The following is a 14833-nucleotide window of genomic DNA, read 5'->3' on the forward strand; positions in this document are numbered from 1 at the left end:
CAACAATATGCCGATGGTGTGTATCCGGTATGTTCAGACTGAGGTGGGTTGCATAAACAACACTCACAATTATCATGTCTAAATGCAGGTACGGTAACTTTAAATCTAAAAATTACTGTGTTAAGAACGCTTTAAAATCATCAAAATACATTGTAAAATTCATCTCAGCCATTCTAAATCGTAATTTTTTTTCCCATGGGAGACCCCCGACCCCCAAAACACAAAAATCTCAAGGCGCTCACAAATTCAACAAAATACAACGTAAAACTCATCTCAGCTATTCTAAATCGTAAAAATTTTTCTCTGGGGAGACCTCCGGACCTGCCAAACACCAAAATCACGCGCCTTAAGCGCTCGCAAATTCAACAAAATGCATCGTAAAACTCATCTCTGCCATTCTAAATCGTACAATTTTTTACCGAGGAAAACCCCCGATCCACAAACACCAAAATTTCGCGTCTTCGGTGCTCGCAAAATCATCAAAATACATAGTAAAACTCACCTCAGTCATTCTTAATCGTAATATTTTTTCCAAGGGATACCCCGGAACCCCCAAACTGGCACGCTAATTTGCGCATTCATTAATTTCCTGTTAACGACGCCACTGTCAATAGATCTAGATGGGTACAAGGATAATGATATATGGAAAAAAAGTATATCAAGTATCACCTGTAGGTGCAGTGTACTCGAAGTGGGGGGGGGTTACGAAATATTGAGGACCTTTGCGCCCCCTCCCCCACCCCCCAATTACATTTCATCTTCCTACGCCACTGAAATGTACATGTCTTGTCTATATACAACTCCTGCCAATTGTATCATATTAACAGAAAGAAAGGAAGACAGCAATTTTAACAACTTTTGTTGATATGTTGTAGAAGATGCCTCGACGGAAGAATCAGAAGCTGTCCTTGGCCCGTAGGCAGAGGTGGGAGGCCTACAAGAAGAAACAGACAGATGTAACTGTCACTTCAGATGATTTGACTGAGGAGATTGGCCTCGCTAAAAACATCACAAATGACATTACGAATGACGAGACTGAGGAGATTGGCCTCGGTAAAAACATCACAAATGACTGTGAGGAGCCTGTCCTCCTTAAAATCAGGAAAACCATTAAATCTGGCAATTACTTTGGCAATGAATCTGGCAATTACTTTGGCAATGAATCTGGCAATGAATGTGGTGAATCAGAATCTGTTACATTAGAACTTGCTTCATTGACATCTGGTTTACAACAATGTTGCAATGAATCCAGCTGCAAAAAACTGCATTACAATGGTCCTGAAAGCATATCCACAAACAACATTTCTCAACCTGATCAAGTACAGATTAATAACCCAGAAAGTGATGTGAAGAAACCAAAGACGAAAAGTAAACCAATTGGTAAACATAAAAATAGTCCAAGATACAATATTATGCTTATAACTGCAAAGGCAGATAGAAAATCAAAAAGTACCAATGTTTGGTCACCTCAAAAACTGAGAAAAACACCAAAAAAGAAACGGGGAAGAAAACCACGCTACAATATAATGCTGTTAACTGCCAAAGCAGATAGGAAAACTGCTCGCAAAAAAAATCTAAATATAGTAAGTGAAAAAGAAACGAGCACACTTCCATCAAAATACAATGAATATGGAAAAAACAAACACAAATTTGAAAAGACCAAACTACAAAGGAAAATCAAACCCAAAAAGAATTTCATGGTGGTTACAAGCAAAAACAAAAATGAAGGTTCAGTTGATATTAATCTTTCAAAGATAAAATGTTTTAGAAAGAAAATGAAACAATCTGGGTATAGAGGAAAAAAAGAGGGAAAAAAGGACTATTTTTTGTCAGCAGAAAAAAGCAAAAGCATTCACAATAAAAGTACAGATCTTAAAAGTCAGCCAAGCACAACAAAAATGGAGATAACTACAAATAACAAAACACACTCTCCTAAAAATGTAAACACGAAGACCGCTTGTAAAGTGCCAATTAAATTATCACATGAAATGGAAGAACCACTGTTCAAAAGAATTGATGACCTATCGAATCATCAGTCAACTAAACAAGTTCCCAGTTTTGAAATTTGCCACAAGGTATCAACATCTGAAATTTGTTGTAGCACTAATGATGCAGATGTTATTTTTGTGAAAGAATGTGAACCCACGGTATATAATTTCCATCCGTTATCATCGTGTACAAAACTTAAGTTGATGTCCAAATTGGGTATTGTGGAGGATATTCCTTCAAATTGTACAGCTGTTAAGAAATTGGGTAAACCAGTTGAAGTAAAAAGTATTTTGGCAGATGGAAATTGTTTTTTTAGGGCAGTGTCATGTGCTCTATCAGAAAAGGAATGTTATCACAAAAATGTTCGCAAAGCAGTTGTAAATCATATTTTGAATCAAGAGAAATATTATCACAGTTTTTTAAGGGTAGAAGAAATATCTGTATCAGATTACATTTCAAGGAATCGCATGCTAGAATCGGGTACGTGGGCTACTGAGATAGAGATATTGGCTGCTGCAGATTTACTGCAAACGAATATTTATATATATGATGAAGTAGGTTCATGGCACTTATTCTCTGCAAAACAGGTTCAAAACAGTGCTGAAGTTGAAAAAGAAGCTATATATTTAATACATCGCAATCAAGCACATTATGATTTGGTTCTATCAGTTCAAGAAGCTGTCATTCCTGTTGAAAGCAACATATTGAATACTGAAAAGGAAGACATTGCTGAATGTTTTGAGGGAAAATCATTACCCAACATAAATTTGCAAAATCATGAACCTGTGCAAGGAAATTTTCATCAAGGTCATCCATCTTTTTCTGAAAATGCAGGGAAACAGTGTGTTCTCAACAGCTTATCTGCTCTTCTGTATAGTAGAGAGAAAAACTTATGTCTATGGACACCTTTTGATTTAGACCAAGCTCTTATTAAAGGAGATGAAATGTATGGATATATAAGGAGAAGTTCTACAATGACTTATGATTACCTATCTATACCAGATATTCCAAGACTTGTTGAATACAATGAAAAGATGTTTGAAGTTCATTTTCAAGAATCTTTATCTGGCACTTTGGGTAATGTCCAAGATTTGGACCAGTATCAGTTTGTTACTATGTATGAAGCATTACAATTGGCTTTAGATCAAAATGAAATCCATGGAGCTTTTATCACCTTTAAAGGGAACACATTCATTGTTATTAAACAAACTGCAGGATACTTTGTGTTTGATTCACATTCAAGAAATAGACATGGTTTGCAAGTCCCATCTGGAAGCAGTTTTCTTAGGTATTGGAAATATATTCAAGAAGTATATGAACACTGCATGAACTTAGCCATCTCTATGAACTATTCCCCACATGACATGTTTGAGGTAACTGCTGTTTATGCAATATATCATCAATTGGAGAAAGATGACAGCTTGATTCAGAAAAAGGAAGACACAAATTCTCCCGTTATTCTACAAGATGAGATGTTCCTCGACAGTAACAAATATCAACAGCAGAGTCTTTTGGACAAATACTTTGAATACCAAGATACCATGAAGAAAAAGAAGTTTCATGCTGAGATGGAATTGGGTCCAAAGTTTGATAAAAAACAATACATGAAGAATTACATGAAGAAACGCAGAGAAAGTCGAGAATTCAAAGCTACCGATAGAAAATATACAAAACAAAGTATGAAAAAATCAAGAGAATCAAAAGAAAAATACCTTCAAGAACTTCAAGCCAAATACAAAGCACGACAAAATTCAGATGTAAAAGCAAAACATAAACAAAGCACATTAAAAAGTATGGCTAAAGCAAGACAAAGGAAAGAATTTTGTCAGCAAGAGTACAATAATCAGAAAGCAGCTCGGCAAAATCCAGACTTGAAAATGAAAACTAAGCAAAACACACTAAAAAGCAAAAGAAAAGCTAGACAAAGCCAGGTTTTTTGTGAGCAAGAGTACAATGCTCAGAAAGCAGCTCGAAAAAATCCAGACTTGAAAATGAAAACTAAGCAAAACACACTAAAAAGCAAAAGAAAAGCTAGACAAAGCCAGGTTTTTTGTGAGCAAGAGTACAATGCTCAGAAAGCAGCTCGAAAAAATCCAGACTTGAAAATGAAAACTAAGCAAAACACACTAAAAAGCAAAAGAAAAGCTAGACAAAGCCAGGTTTTTTGTGAGCAAGAGTACAATGCTCAGAAAGCAGCTCGAAAAAATCCAGACTTGAAAATGAAAACTAAGCAAAGCACACTAAAAAGGTATGACTAAAGCAAGACAAGACAAAGATTTTCGTGAACAAGAGTACAATGCTCAGAAAACAGTCCGGCAAAATCCAGACATAAAAATGAAAACTAAGCAAAGCACATTAAAATGTATGACTAAAGCAAGACAAGGCAAAGATTTCCGTCGCAATGAGATTGAATCTAAGAGAATAAAACGCCAATATCCACTGCAGTTGGAAAGTGAACGAATTTTTAAGCAAGAAAGCAGAAAAAGGCATCGGATAAATGAAAAGGAGAAGGACAAAGTAACAAAAGCTGTCAAGCGATTGAAAGTAGGTTTTTGTGACCATGAAAAAGATTTGACCATGAAAAGGACCCTTGGAAATACAATTAATCAATGTATTGAAAATTTCCGTGAGAATGCAGCTAAAGGTCCTGTCTTTTTATGTACATGTTATCACTTGGTTTCCAAGGAGTGTTGTTAAGCTTTCAAACACAAACATCAGTGAACAGAGTAAGGCCTATTGTACAGGATTGAAGTCGCAAGATGATGAAGAATGGTTGTGTAGAACTTGTTTATCATCACTTAAAGAAGACAAAATTCCAAGACTTTCTACACATAATGGAATGAAATGGCCCACAAAACCGGAGGTCTTGAACTTGCATCCCCTTGAAGAACGACTGATATCTCAGAGGATACCTTTTATGCAAATTCGAGAATTGCCTAGGGGAGGTCAATTATCAGCTAAGGGAAATGTGGTCAACGTGCCTGTTGATATTCAACCAACAGTAAATGCATTACCAAGACAGATTGATGAACATGTAACAATTGCTGTGAAGTTAAAAAAACGCCTGTCTCATAAATCAGCATGTTTCACTGAAAACGTTCGACCAAATGCAGTTATGAATGCACTGGAATGGTTAATGGAAAACAGCGAGATGTATATGAATACAGGAATAACTATCAATACGTCATGGAAAGAAGACATTCAAAGTAATCAAGATGAAATTATTTCAGAATATATGGGCAAATCACAATTGATTGATAATAGAGAAATTGAAACTGCTGATGAATTTTGTGAGGTTTCGCATGATGAATGCATTCAAGGTAATGCAGATACACTTGTTGATGAAGCTGACACTGATACTAACAAAGTATATGTTTTTGCACCCGGTGAAAACCAGAGACCCCTTAGTTTATATGAAGATAAAGATGCTGAATATCTGTGTTTCCCTACAATATTTTGTGGTCAAAGACGCAAAGAAAACACGGATCGCCCACTCCCAGTTCATTACAGTGATATTGCAAAATGGGAATTGAGAAGTGTAGATCGCAGAGCTGCTCATTCTGTGCCAAATATATTTTTCAAACTGAAAAAAATTCAGACTAAACAAGTCAGCGACAAGGTTAATCTTGCACTTAGACGATGTCAATCAGAGGGAAAGATTTTGACTGCAGGCCAGGTTAGAGATTCAACAACAACAAAAGAAATCGTGAGACTGAATGAAGGCTATTACATATTCAGAACATTACGTAATTCTCCAGCATATCTGTCGTCAAAAAAGAAAGATGTTTTTGCAATGATAAGACAGCTTGGCTTACCTACATGGTTCATGTCTTTATCATCAGCAGATACAAGATGGCCAGATCTTCTCAAAACCTTGGCTCAGTTAGACGGGAAAAAAATATCAGATGATGATCTTAAAACAGCAGACTGGAGTTTCAAAACAAACTTGGTTCAAAAAGATCCGGTGACTTGTGCAAGATTTTTTGATAACAGAGTTCAACTTTTTGTCAACTCTTTTTTAAAAAGTCAACATAACCCTATTGGTGATGTGACAGATACATTTCGTAGAGTAGAATTCCAAAACAGAGGCTCACCACACATCCATATGCTTCTATGGACTGACAATGCCCCAAGATATCCAGACGATGATAAAGAAGACCTCATTGCATATGTTGACAAGTATATTACTTGCTCCTTACAAACAGACAATCCTGAATTGGCAGAACTAGTACAACTTCAGGTTCATAAACATTCTAAAACCTGCAAAAAAGGTGGTAAACCAGTGTGTAGATTTGGGTTCCCATTACCTCCTTTACCAAGAACTATGCTTCTAGAACCACTGGAAACTGATGTTGCAGAATATAGGAAAAAATACACAGATCTTCAGAAGAAAATGAATGAATACAAAGATGGCTGCAGTTTAAGTTTTCTGGAATTTTTACAAACAATAGTGCAAATGGAAGAGACAGAATATATAAAATGTATCAGAGCATCACTGAAAGGTCCTAAAATATTTCTCAGGAGAAACCCTGCTGAAATGAGGGTGAATTACTACAATCTAGCAATACTCCAGGCATGGCATGCAAACCTAGACATTCAGTTTGTTTTAGATCCCTACGCATGTGCTACCTACATAGTATCTTACATCAGTAAGTCTCAGAGAGGTATAAGTGCTTTACTTGAAAAAGCCTCACAGGAAGCAGTAGAAGGAAATATGGACCTAAGACGTCAAGTCAGGCATATAGGCAATAAGTTCTTGAACTTTGTAGAAGTCAGTGCCCAAGAAGCTAGTTACTTAATTCTGCAAATGCCACTAACACAAGCTACAAGAGATGTCGTTTTTATAAACACTTCCCCTCCTGATGAAAGGGTGTTTCTCTTAAAAAGTCAAGAAGATTTGGAAAATCTACCTGAAAATTCAACTGATATCAAAGCAGATAATATGATTACCAGGTACACTAAAAGACCAAAACAACTTGAGAATTGGTGTTTAGCAGATGTAGTATCTGAACTTGAAGTAACATTTCCTAAGGAAGAATTTCCAAGGGCAGATAAAATATTGGAGCACAATGAAGATGATACATTTGAAGAAAAAAACTTTGAACAGGAAGATGTTTTAGTTCACTTAAAGAACGGTATTAAGATTCGAAGAAGAAAGAACAAAAGAGTTATACGATATGTTGGTTACAGCAAGAAAACTAACTCTGAACAGTACTTTCGAAAAAGAATTCTTCTATTCCTGCCATGGCGCAATGAGAGAACCGACATAATCAATGGGTACACAACTTTCGAACAGCATTATAGAAGCAAATCTAACATCATTAATGCTATGCAAAAGAAATATGAAAACTTTGTTGACGAACTGGAACAAGCCAGACTTCAAGCAGAATGTGAACTTGATGATTTTGATGAAGTTGCTCCAAATACAGAGCATAATGAAGCAGAAGATGCAGACATAGGTCCACAGCCTTCAGAGCAGTTTGTACATTTTGATCCAGACACACAATGTCATAAAGAGTATGATATAGGTCCAGATATTGGTTTACCTGCTAAAACCTCAGATGTGCAAACGAGTCCTGTCCGAATCTCTGTACAACAATACCACAAACTCCTACAGTCTTTAAATTGCAAACAAAGAGAATTTCACAATCATGTTAGTCACTGGATCCGACATAAAGATGAACCACTGTATGCATTTTTAACTGGTGGTGCAGGAACAGGAAAATCGGTTGTTATTGAAACTATTTATCAGACTTTGCATAGAGCTCTTTGTTCAGAAGAAGGAGAAAATCCGGATGATGTTCGCATTTTGTTATGTGCATATACTGGAAAAGCAGCATATAATATCAATGGAATGACCATAGCATCAGCATTTCACAAAAAAATGTATCAGACACAGCAAAACATGTATGCAGATGAGTTGAACACCTACAGAACAAAGTACAGAAATCTTTCTGTTATCATCATAGATGAGATATCAATGGTTGGAAACAAGTTACTAGCATTTATCCATGAGAGACTTCAGCAGTTGACTGGTACTAAACAAGATTTTGGAGGTGTCAGCATCATTGCTGTTGGTGACTTATACCAGCTTTCACCAGTTGGAGATTCTTGGATTTTCAAAGACCTGTCATGTCCGGGCCAAGGCCTTGCAAAAAACCTGTGGAAAGAGCATTTTACAATGTTTGAGCTAACTGAAATAATGCGACAAAAAGATGACATTGAATTTTCTGAACTACTCAACAGACTCCGACACAATCAGTTGACAAATGAAGACAAACAACTAATTTTGTCACGTCACATTGAATTTAGCTCAATGCATTATCCACATGCAGCTCCTCATCTTTTTATTGAAAATAAATTTGTTGATGATTTTAACAATCATTTCATGCAAAATCTTGCTACAAGTAAAGTAAATGTCAAAGCTGACACAGATGTTCTATCACAAACCAAACTATCACAAGATGTGAAAAAGTCCCTGATTGAAAAGCTTCCAGACAAACAAGCCAATACTGGACAACTAAAGACTAATTTGATTATTGCTGTAGATATGATATATGATATTTCTGTAAGCATTGATGTTGTTGATGGATTGACAAATGGCAGTACATGCGTGGTAAAACACATCGAATTCAAACTGTCACCAGTTAGACCAGCAATTGTATGGGTATTATTTGGTGAAGTAAAAATAGGAGCAATAAGAAGAAATCAATACCAGCATTTATTTGGTAATAATATAGACAAATCGTGGACACCCATCTTTGAAACAAAACGAACATTTATGTATAACAGAAAAACATTTGAAAGAATACAATTTCCACTTCAACCTTCTGCTGCAAAAACCGTCCACAAAGCACAAGGTGCAACCCTTGACAAAGTTGTAGTCAGTTTGTCACAAACTAGAAAACGCAAAATTCCACACATTCATTATGTAGCACTCTCTCGAGTTAGATCACTCGAGAACTTACACATCGTTGATTTCAATGAAGGAAGTCTTTCAAAAGACAACGATGTTGACACAGAGATGCAAAGATTAAATGACAATGGATTAAAGTTGTGTTTTACTCCACTATATGATGTTCAGATGCAGGGTAAATTTCTTTTCAACAATGCTAGATCATTTCACAAACATTTTCCTGACATAAAGTCCGACCCCAATGTTTATGCAGCTGATGTAATTGGAATAGCTGAGTCTTGGCTTTGTAGTAGTGATAGAAATGATGCATTTCACTTACAAGGGTTTAATATGTTCAGAAATGATGCACAACACTCGCAGACTAGACCTCATCATGGACTCGTTACATTTGTCAAATCCACTTCACATGTCAGCAAATATGACGATTATTCCACAGAAAACATTGAATTTTCTTACATTTCATTCAACCTGTGTAATTCTGAAGTGCAATGTGTTGTTATTTACAAAAAGCCTGCTTGCCCAATGTCACACTTTTATACCATCATGAAAAACCACTTGGTACCACTTGTAAATTTAAATAAAAACCTTGTTATCATGGGAGATTTTAATGTAGATTTAACCAAACCTGGATGTAACACTTTCATAACGTTTATGGAATCAACATTCAAGTGTAAACAAAGTATCAATCAGTCAACTACTAAAATGAAGTCACAATTGGATTTGATATTTACAAATTTTTGCGAAAAACAAACTTGTGTCTTGGAAGCATATTGGTCTGATCATTACATGGTGTATTGCGCTGTAAATATGTAAAACCCGCCGCATTTGAATATTGGTGATGTTATTGACATACATCTCACTAATGAGATGTATGACAAATACATCACCTGGGTGGTTTGTCAAAGAATGGGTTTCCACCAATTTTTACCCTATGGTACTGTCACCTATGTAGTGAACATCTACATGGGAGACATTTCAATTTACCGTAAATTGGGATAATTTGGTTGTTGGATATAAAATGCGCCAAAATTTCTCTATGAAAAAATCAAAAATACTGACTAAGGGTATCTTAGTATTAATTTAGATAAAATAAATAAGGAGTACATCAAACTGAAAATATGTTATTTACAAAGAGATTTAAAGACATTTTGATAAAGCTGCATAATTTGACAGAGCACAAGGAAACACAAAATTTTAAACTTTCCATTTTGATACCAATCGCCAAAACTACCCCAATTTATGATAAAAGCCTAAAAGAATAACATGGAAAAGATTAGTGGCCTCCATATTTTGTCCGTCAATTTACCATTAACAATGTTTTTGTATGCATGCATAATTTGTTATATTGAGAATGAGGTTAACTGGATTAAGTTAAGTTTGCTTTATTTAATTATATTTGAAATTTGCTGCATCTATAAAACTGTTGAATTAAATTCATGCTCTGCGAAAATGTTCATAAAAGTGTCGCACATGATATGCTGATGAACTTAAAATAATATTCAAGAATTTGTTTTGTTTCATTTGCAATATGTTTTCCAAGAAATCTGTTTCTTTAATAATTGATTTGATGTGTATTTTAGGGTCTTTGATTAATCAAGTCAACTTGCTTCTATTTAACAATTAATGTAATTTGTAACATCTTTTGTACTGGTATATGAAATGTAAAGTTGAAAATATTTGATCTTAATTTTAAAAAAAACATACTTTACATGTATTATTTTCACATTTCATTGTCATAGCCTTACTCACCATATTTGCAGTCTGTTTTGATAAGCTTTTGCTTTGTTGTTTAAAAGAATTTCATGAATTTCTAATTACAGATGGACAAATCAACATTTTTTGGAAGTAATACTCCTAATATGTATCAAGGTTACCTCCAATCATTTTACACAATCTTTTTAACTGAACCATTTACTGTTTGTTGAATCTGGTAATATGTTTATGTATTGTCAAACAGTAATATTCAATACAAAAGAAGATTGTTCTTAGGACCAGTTAATGAGTCAAATTGTCTTTTGTAATGTTATAAAATATATATGAATGTTTCCAGGGTTTTCAGTTTTTGAAAGAAAATTGTAATCCTCATTGATTTGCTAATTCATGTACTTGAATCTCGTAATTTTTCATGTCAAAAGAATTCACTATATATATTCCCATTTCTTCAATTAAAACTCTTTTTCTCTTATCTCTATCAATGCTATCAATTTGTATGTAATTTGCAGCATTTTTTTTCTTTGCACACATTAGATATGAAGAGTGATAAACGATTTATTATGAATTTAATAAGCATCTATATATATTGAAATAATAAGACCTGGAAGCACTGCAAAGTGAAAAGAACTATCAGGAATATACTAATAACTTATATGAAGTACATTACTTAGCGTAGTTTAAAAAAAAAATGTCATCAACTCTATCCATAGAAGCTTCATTTTGTTAAAAATGAAAGGTAAGTATCTTGTAGAGGGGTCACTGCCGCAGCTCTAAAATGCTCGTAAACTCACTCTCTACTGATGAATTGTATAAATTAAACTACATTTAATGTAGTAAAATGGAAATGAAGAGGATAGATGTTTTTGTCATGATTACACATTACAAACTCGTATGTATTAACATTCCACTTGATATGGATTATTTCATGTGAATGTGAATATTCAGCAAAACTTCATGAAATACATGAACAGAATGTTTTATTACTCTTGTTATCTATTGTGCATAGCAAAAGACAATTAGCTACGGTATATTATACAGTTTTCATATCACTAGTAATATTCATAGCTTGTTTTATTACTTTCATGGAACGACTATAACTCATATAACTATTACTTATAATTAACATAGCAGTCGTTGCATAAATCTTGTAACAAGTGAATTAGGCTGCCATTTTAAGTTATACTATTATTTTTTGTATGTTACTGCTTTTACGTACAATTTAGTAGCATATAAGTGAATCATTGTTTTGCATACCAATTTTATACAATCATAAATTGCACATTTAAAAAATCAACAATAGTAAAAGATTTTTTTACATATGATTATATCATTAAGGACATTTTTAAGCTGCATGTTCATAAATTTCCCCTTTTTAACTTTTAGCAATCAAATAATTCATTACTTGGTTTACAACTTCTTTTATTTCACAATAGTATGTCACCACTTATTTGGCAGCCAGTAAATCAAGTACTCCATCATTCCATACCAGCTAAGTTTCCCTTACTTAAGCTTTCGATTTTTGTTGATAACAAATTTCTAGTGTATATCTTGTTTTTGTGCTGCTGTAATAGATATGACAGCCCTTGTTGTATTATTTTGAATGAAAGTATACTAATTGTTATTATATTATTTTTCTTTGTAATTGCATTGCATCATAGCAGAAATCTGTTACCTATTTCTCTGTACCATAATTCCACCAGCTTAGCATTAATCAACAGAATCAATGTAAACTAATGAAATAAACACAACATTTGGTATCTTTTAAATGAAACAACTCAATAATTTCTCCAGTGTTCTTTCAAAATTAGTTGATTTATTTGTTTTGCTTACTTCAGTTATATGTACACTGATTTTAAATGTCCTTTCCCAATGTTGCATTTGCTGACCGTAAACTTTTATTAATACAACATCCAAAGACATTGTGTTTATGTCACTTCATTTAATATATTGTCACTGACAAAATGTTTCATTTTACAATAAATTATTTACTGTGTATTCATGAATTCTTGTTATAATTTTTACATAAGGCCAAAAGGATATGTCTGTTTAGAGAAAATAGAGTCGTTAGGTTGACATTTTTTTTTTTTTTTTTTAGTGTCTTTCACTCGAAGGTAATGGCCAAAATTGAAGTCTGAAATTGAAATCCCGGCTTTAATTGTGGGTTTTTTCGTGGAAAAAATAGAAAAAAAGAATTAGGGTCGAGGGGACGGGGCCCAATAGGGAAATAAAGGTAAAGTTTTAAATCGCTACTAGTCATAGAGTTATTAATACATGGATTGTATCCAAAATTGGCCAGAAACATCCTCTAGGAAAAGGGAACAGACTTTTGTGTAGGCCTGAACCCTTGGAGGCAGGAAGGCCAGGGCCAAAGAGGGGAATTAAAGGTAAATTCTTTAAATCGCTACTATGTAACCATAAAGTTTTGCATGGATTGTAACCAAATTTGGCCAGAAACATCATCTGAGGCAGGGGAACAGAATTAGTATAAATTTTGTCTCTGACCTCCTTGAGCAGAATGAGTGGGGCCCAATATAAAATTAGAGGTAAAAATATAAATTCCTGCAGAAACAAAACCAATGAACCTGTATTCAGAACATTTCTTAGCATTACAAACCAGGTGAGCGATACAAGCCCTATGGGTCTCTTGTCTTAATTTTAGCTTTAAAAACCAACTCCTCTTTCATCCTTGGATGGATGGCAACCAAATTTGTTTTGAAACATTGTTGGGAAAGGACAATCATATTTTAAATCAATGAGCCTGCTCCGACCCCTAAGGGCTGAGGGGTGGGGCCCCAAAAGGGGGAATTTTCTTCATTTAAGCCTTAAAATCCTACTTCTCATTCATCCTTAGATAGATTTCATCCATATTTGGTGTGAAACATCATAGGGGAAGGTCAATCATATTTTATAAAAACGAGTTAGATCCAACTAACAGAGGGCAGGGGCAGAGGGGCAGGGCACGAAAAGAAGAAATTTTCTTCATTTTAGGAAATGTTAGGAAAGGACAAGGGAACAACAAATACCTTTTACCTATTTCAGAAACTTCATTCTCAACTAAGGAGTTCCTTGTATTGCTTATGTTATTGTTAACCACTACTTTATACTGTGACTTTGTTGTTTTGTGCCATGAGTCAGATGACCGTTAAGGCCCATGGGCCTCTTGTTTATAAATGAGCTTTGTCCGACCCCTTGGGGCTAAGGGGCGGGGCCCCAAAAGGGCAAATTTTCTTATTTTAAGCTTTAAAATCCTACTCCTCCTTCATCCTTGGGTTGATTTCATTCATATTTGGTGTGAAACGTTGTTGGGAAAGGGCAATCATATTTTATATAAATGAGCCTGGTGCGACCCCTAGGGGCAGAGGGGCGGGGCTCCAAAAGGGGAAATTTTCTAAATTTTAAGCTTTAAAATCCTACTTCTCCTTCATCCTTGGATGGATTTCATCCATATTTGGTGTGAAACGTTGTTGGGAAAGGGCAATCATATTTTATATAAATGAGCCTGGTCCGTCCCCTAGGGACTGAGGGGTGGGGCCCCAAAAAGGTTATTTTTAGCTTTAAAAATTCTACTCCTCCTTCATCCTTGGATGGATTTCATCTATATTTTGTATAAAACATCATTGGGGAAGGACAATCATATTTTATATAAATGAGCCTGGTCCGACCTCTAGGGGCTGAGCGGTGGGGCCCCAAAAGGGCAAATTTTCTTAATTTTAGCTTTAAAATCCTACTCCTCCTTCATCCTTAGATGGATTTCATCCATATTTGGTGTGAAACATCATTGGGGAAGGACAATCATATTTTATATAAATCAGCTTTGTCCGACCCCTTGGGGCTAAGGGGCGGGGCCCCAAAAGGGCAAATTTTCTTATTTTAAGCTTTAAAATCCTACTCCTCCTTCATCCTTGGGTTGATTTCATTCATATTTGGTGTGAAACATCATTGGGGAAGGACAATCATATTTTATATAAATGAGCTTAGTCCGACCCCTTGGGGCTGAGGGGCGGGTCCCCAAAAATTTTTCTTAATTTTAGTTTTAAAATCCTACTTCTCCTTCATCCTTGGATGGATTTCATTCATATTTGGTGTGAAACGTTGTTGGGAAAGGGCAATCATATTTTATATAAATGAGCCTGGTCCGACCCCTAGGGGCAGAGGGGCGGGGCTCCAAAAGGGGAAATTTTCTTAATTTAAGCTTTAAAATCCTACTTCTCCTTC

General features: G+C 35.0%; 1 protein-coding gene across 1 annotated transcript in view; it reads left to right on the forward strand.

Moving 5' to 3' along the window:
- The first annotated feature begins 878 nt into the window (after positions 1–878).
- The window catches only part of LOC138334656 (uncharacterized), a 33110-nt gene continuing 19155 nt past the window's right edge, over positions 879–14833 (forward strand). Inside the window, exons 1-3 of the mRNA XM_069283294.1 lie at positions 879–1380; positions 2992–4237; positions 4675–9080. Coding sequence (XP_069139395.1) covers positions 879–1380; positions 2992–4237; positions 4675–9080 — 6154 coding nt within the window. The remainder of the gene's footprint in view (positions 1381–2991; positions 4238–4674; positions 9081–14833) is intronic.

Source organism: Argopecten irradians, chromosome 11, assembly GCF_041381155.1.
Source record: "Argopecten irradians isolate NY chromosome 11, Ai_NY, whole genome shotgun sequence".
In the NCBI taxonomy this organism is placed as follows: Eukaryota; Metazoa; Mollusca; class Bivalvia; order Pectinida; family Pectinidae; genus Argopecten; species Argopecten irradians.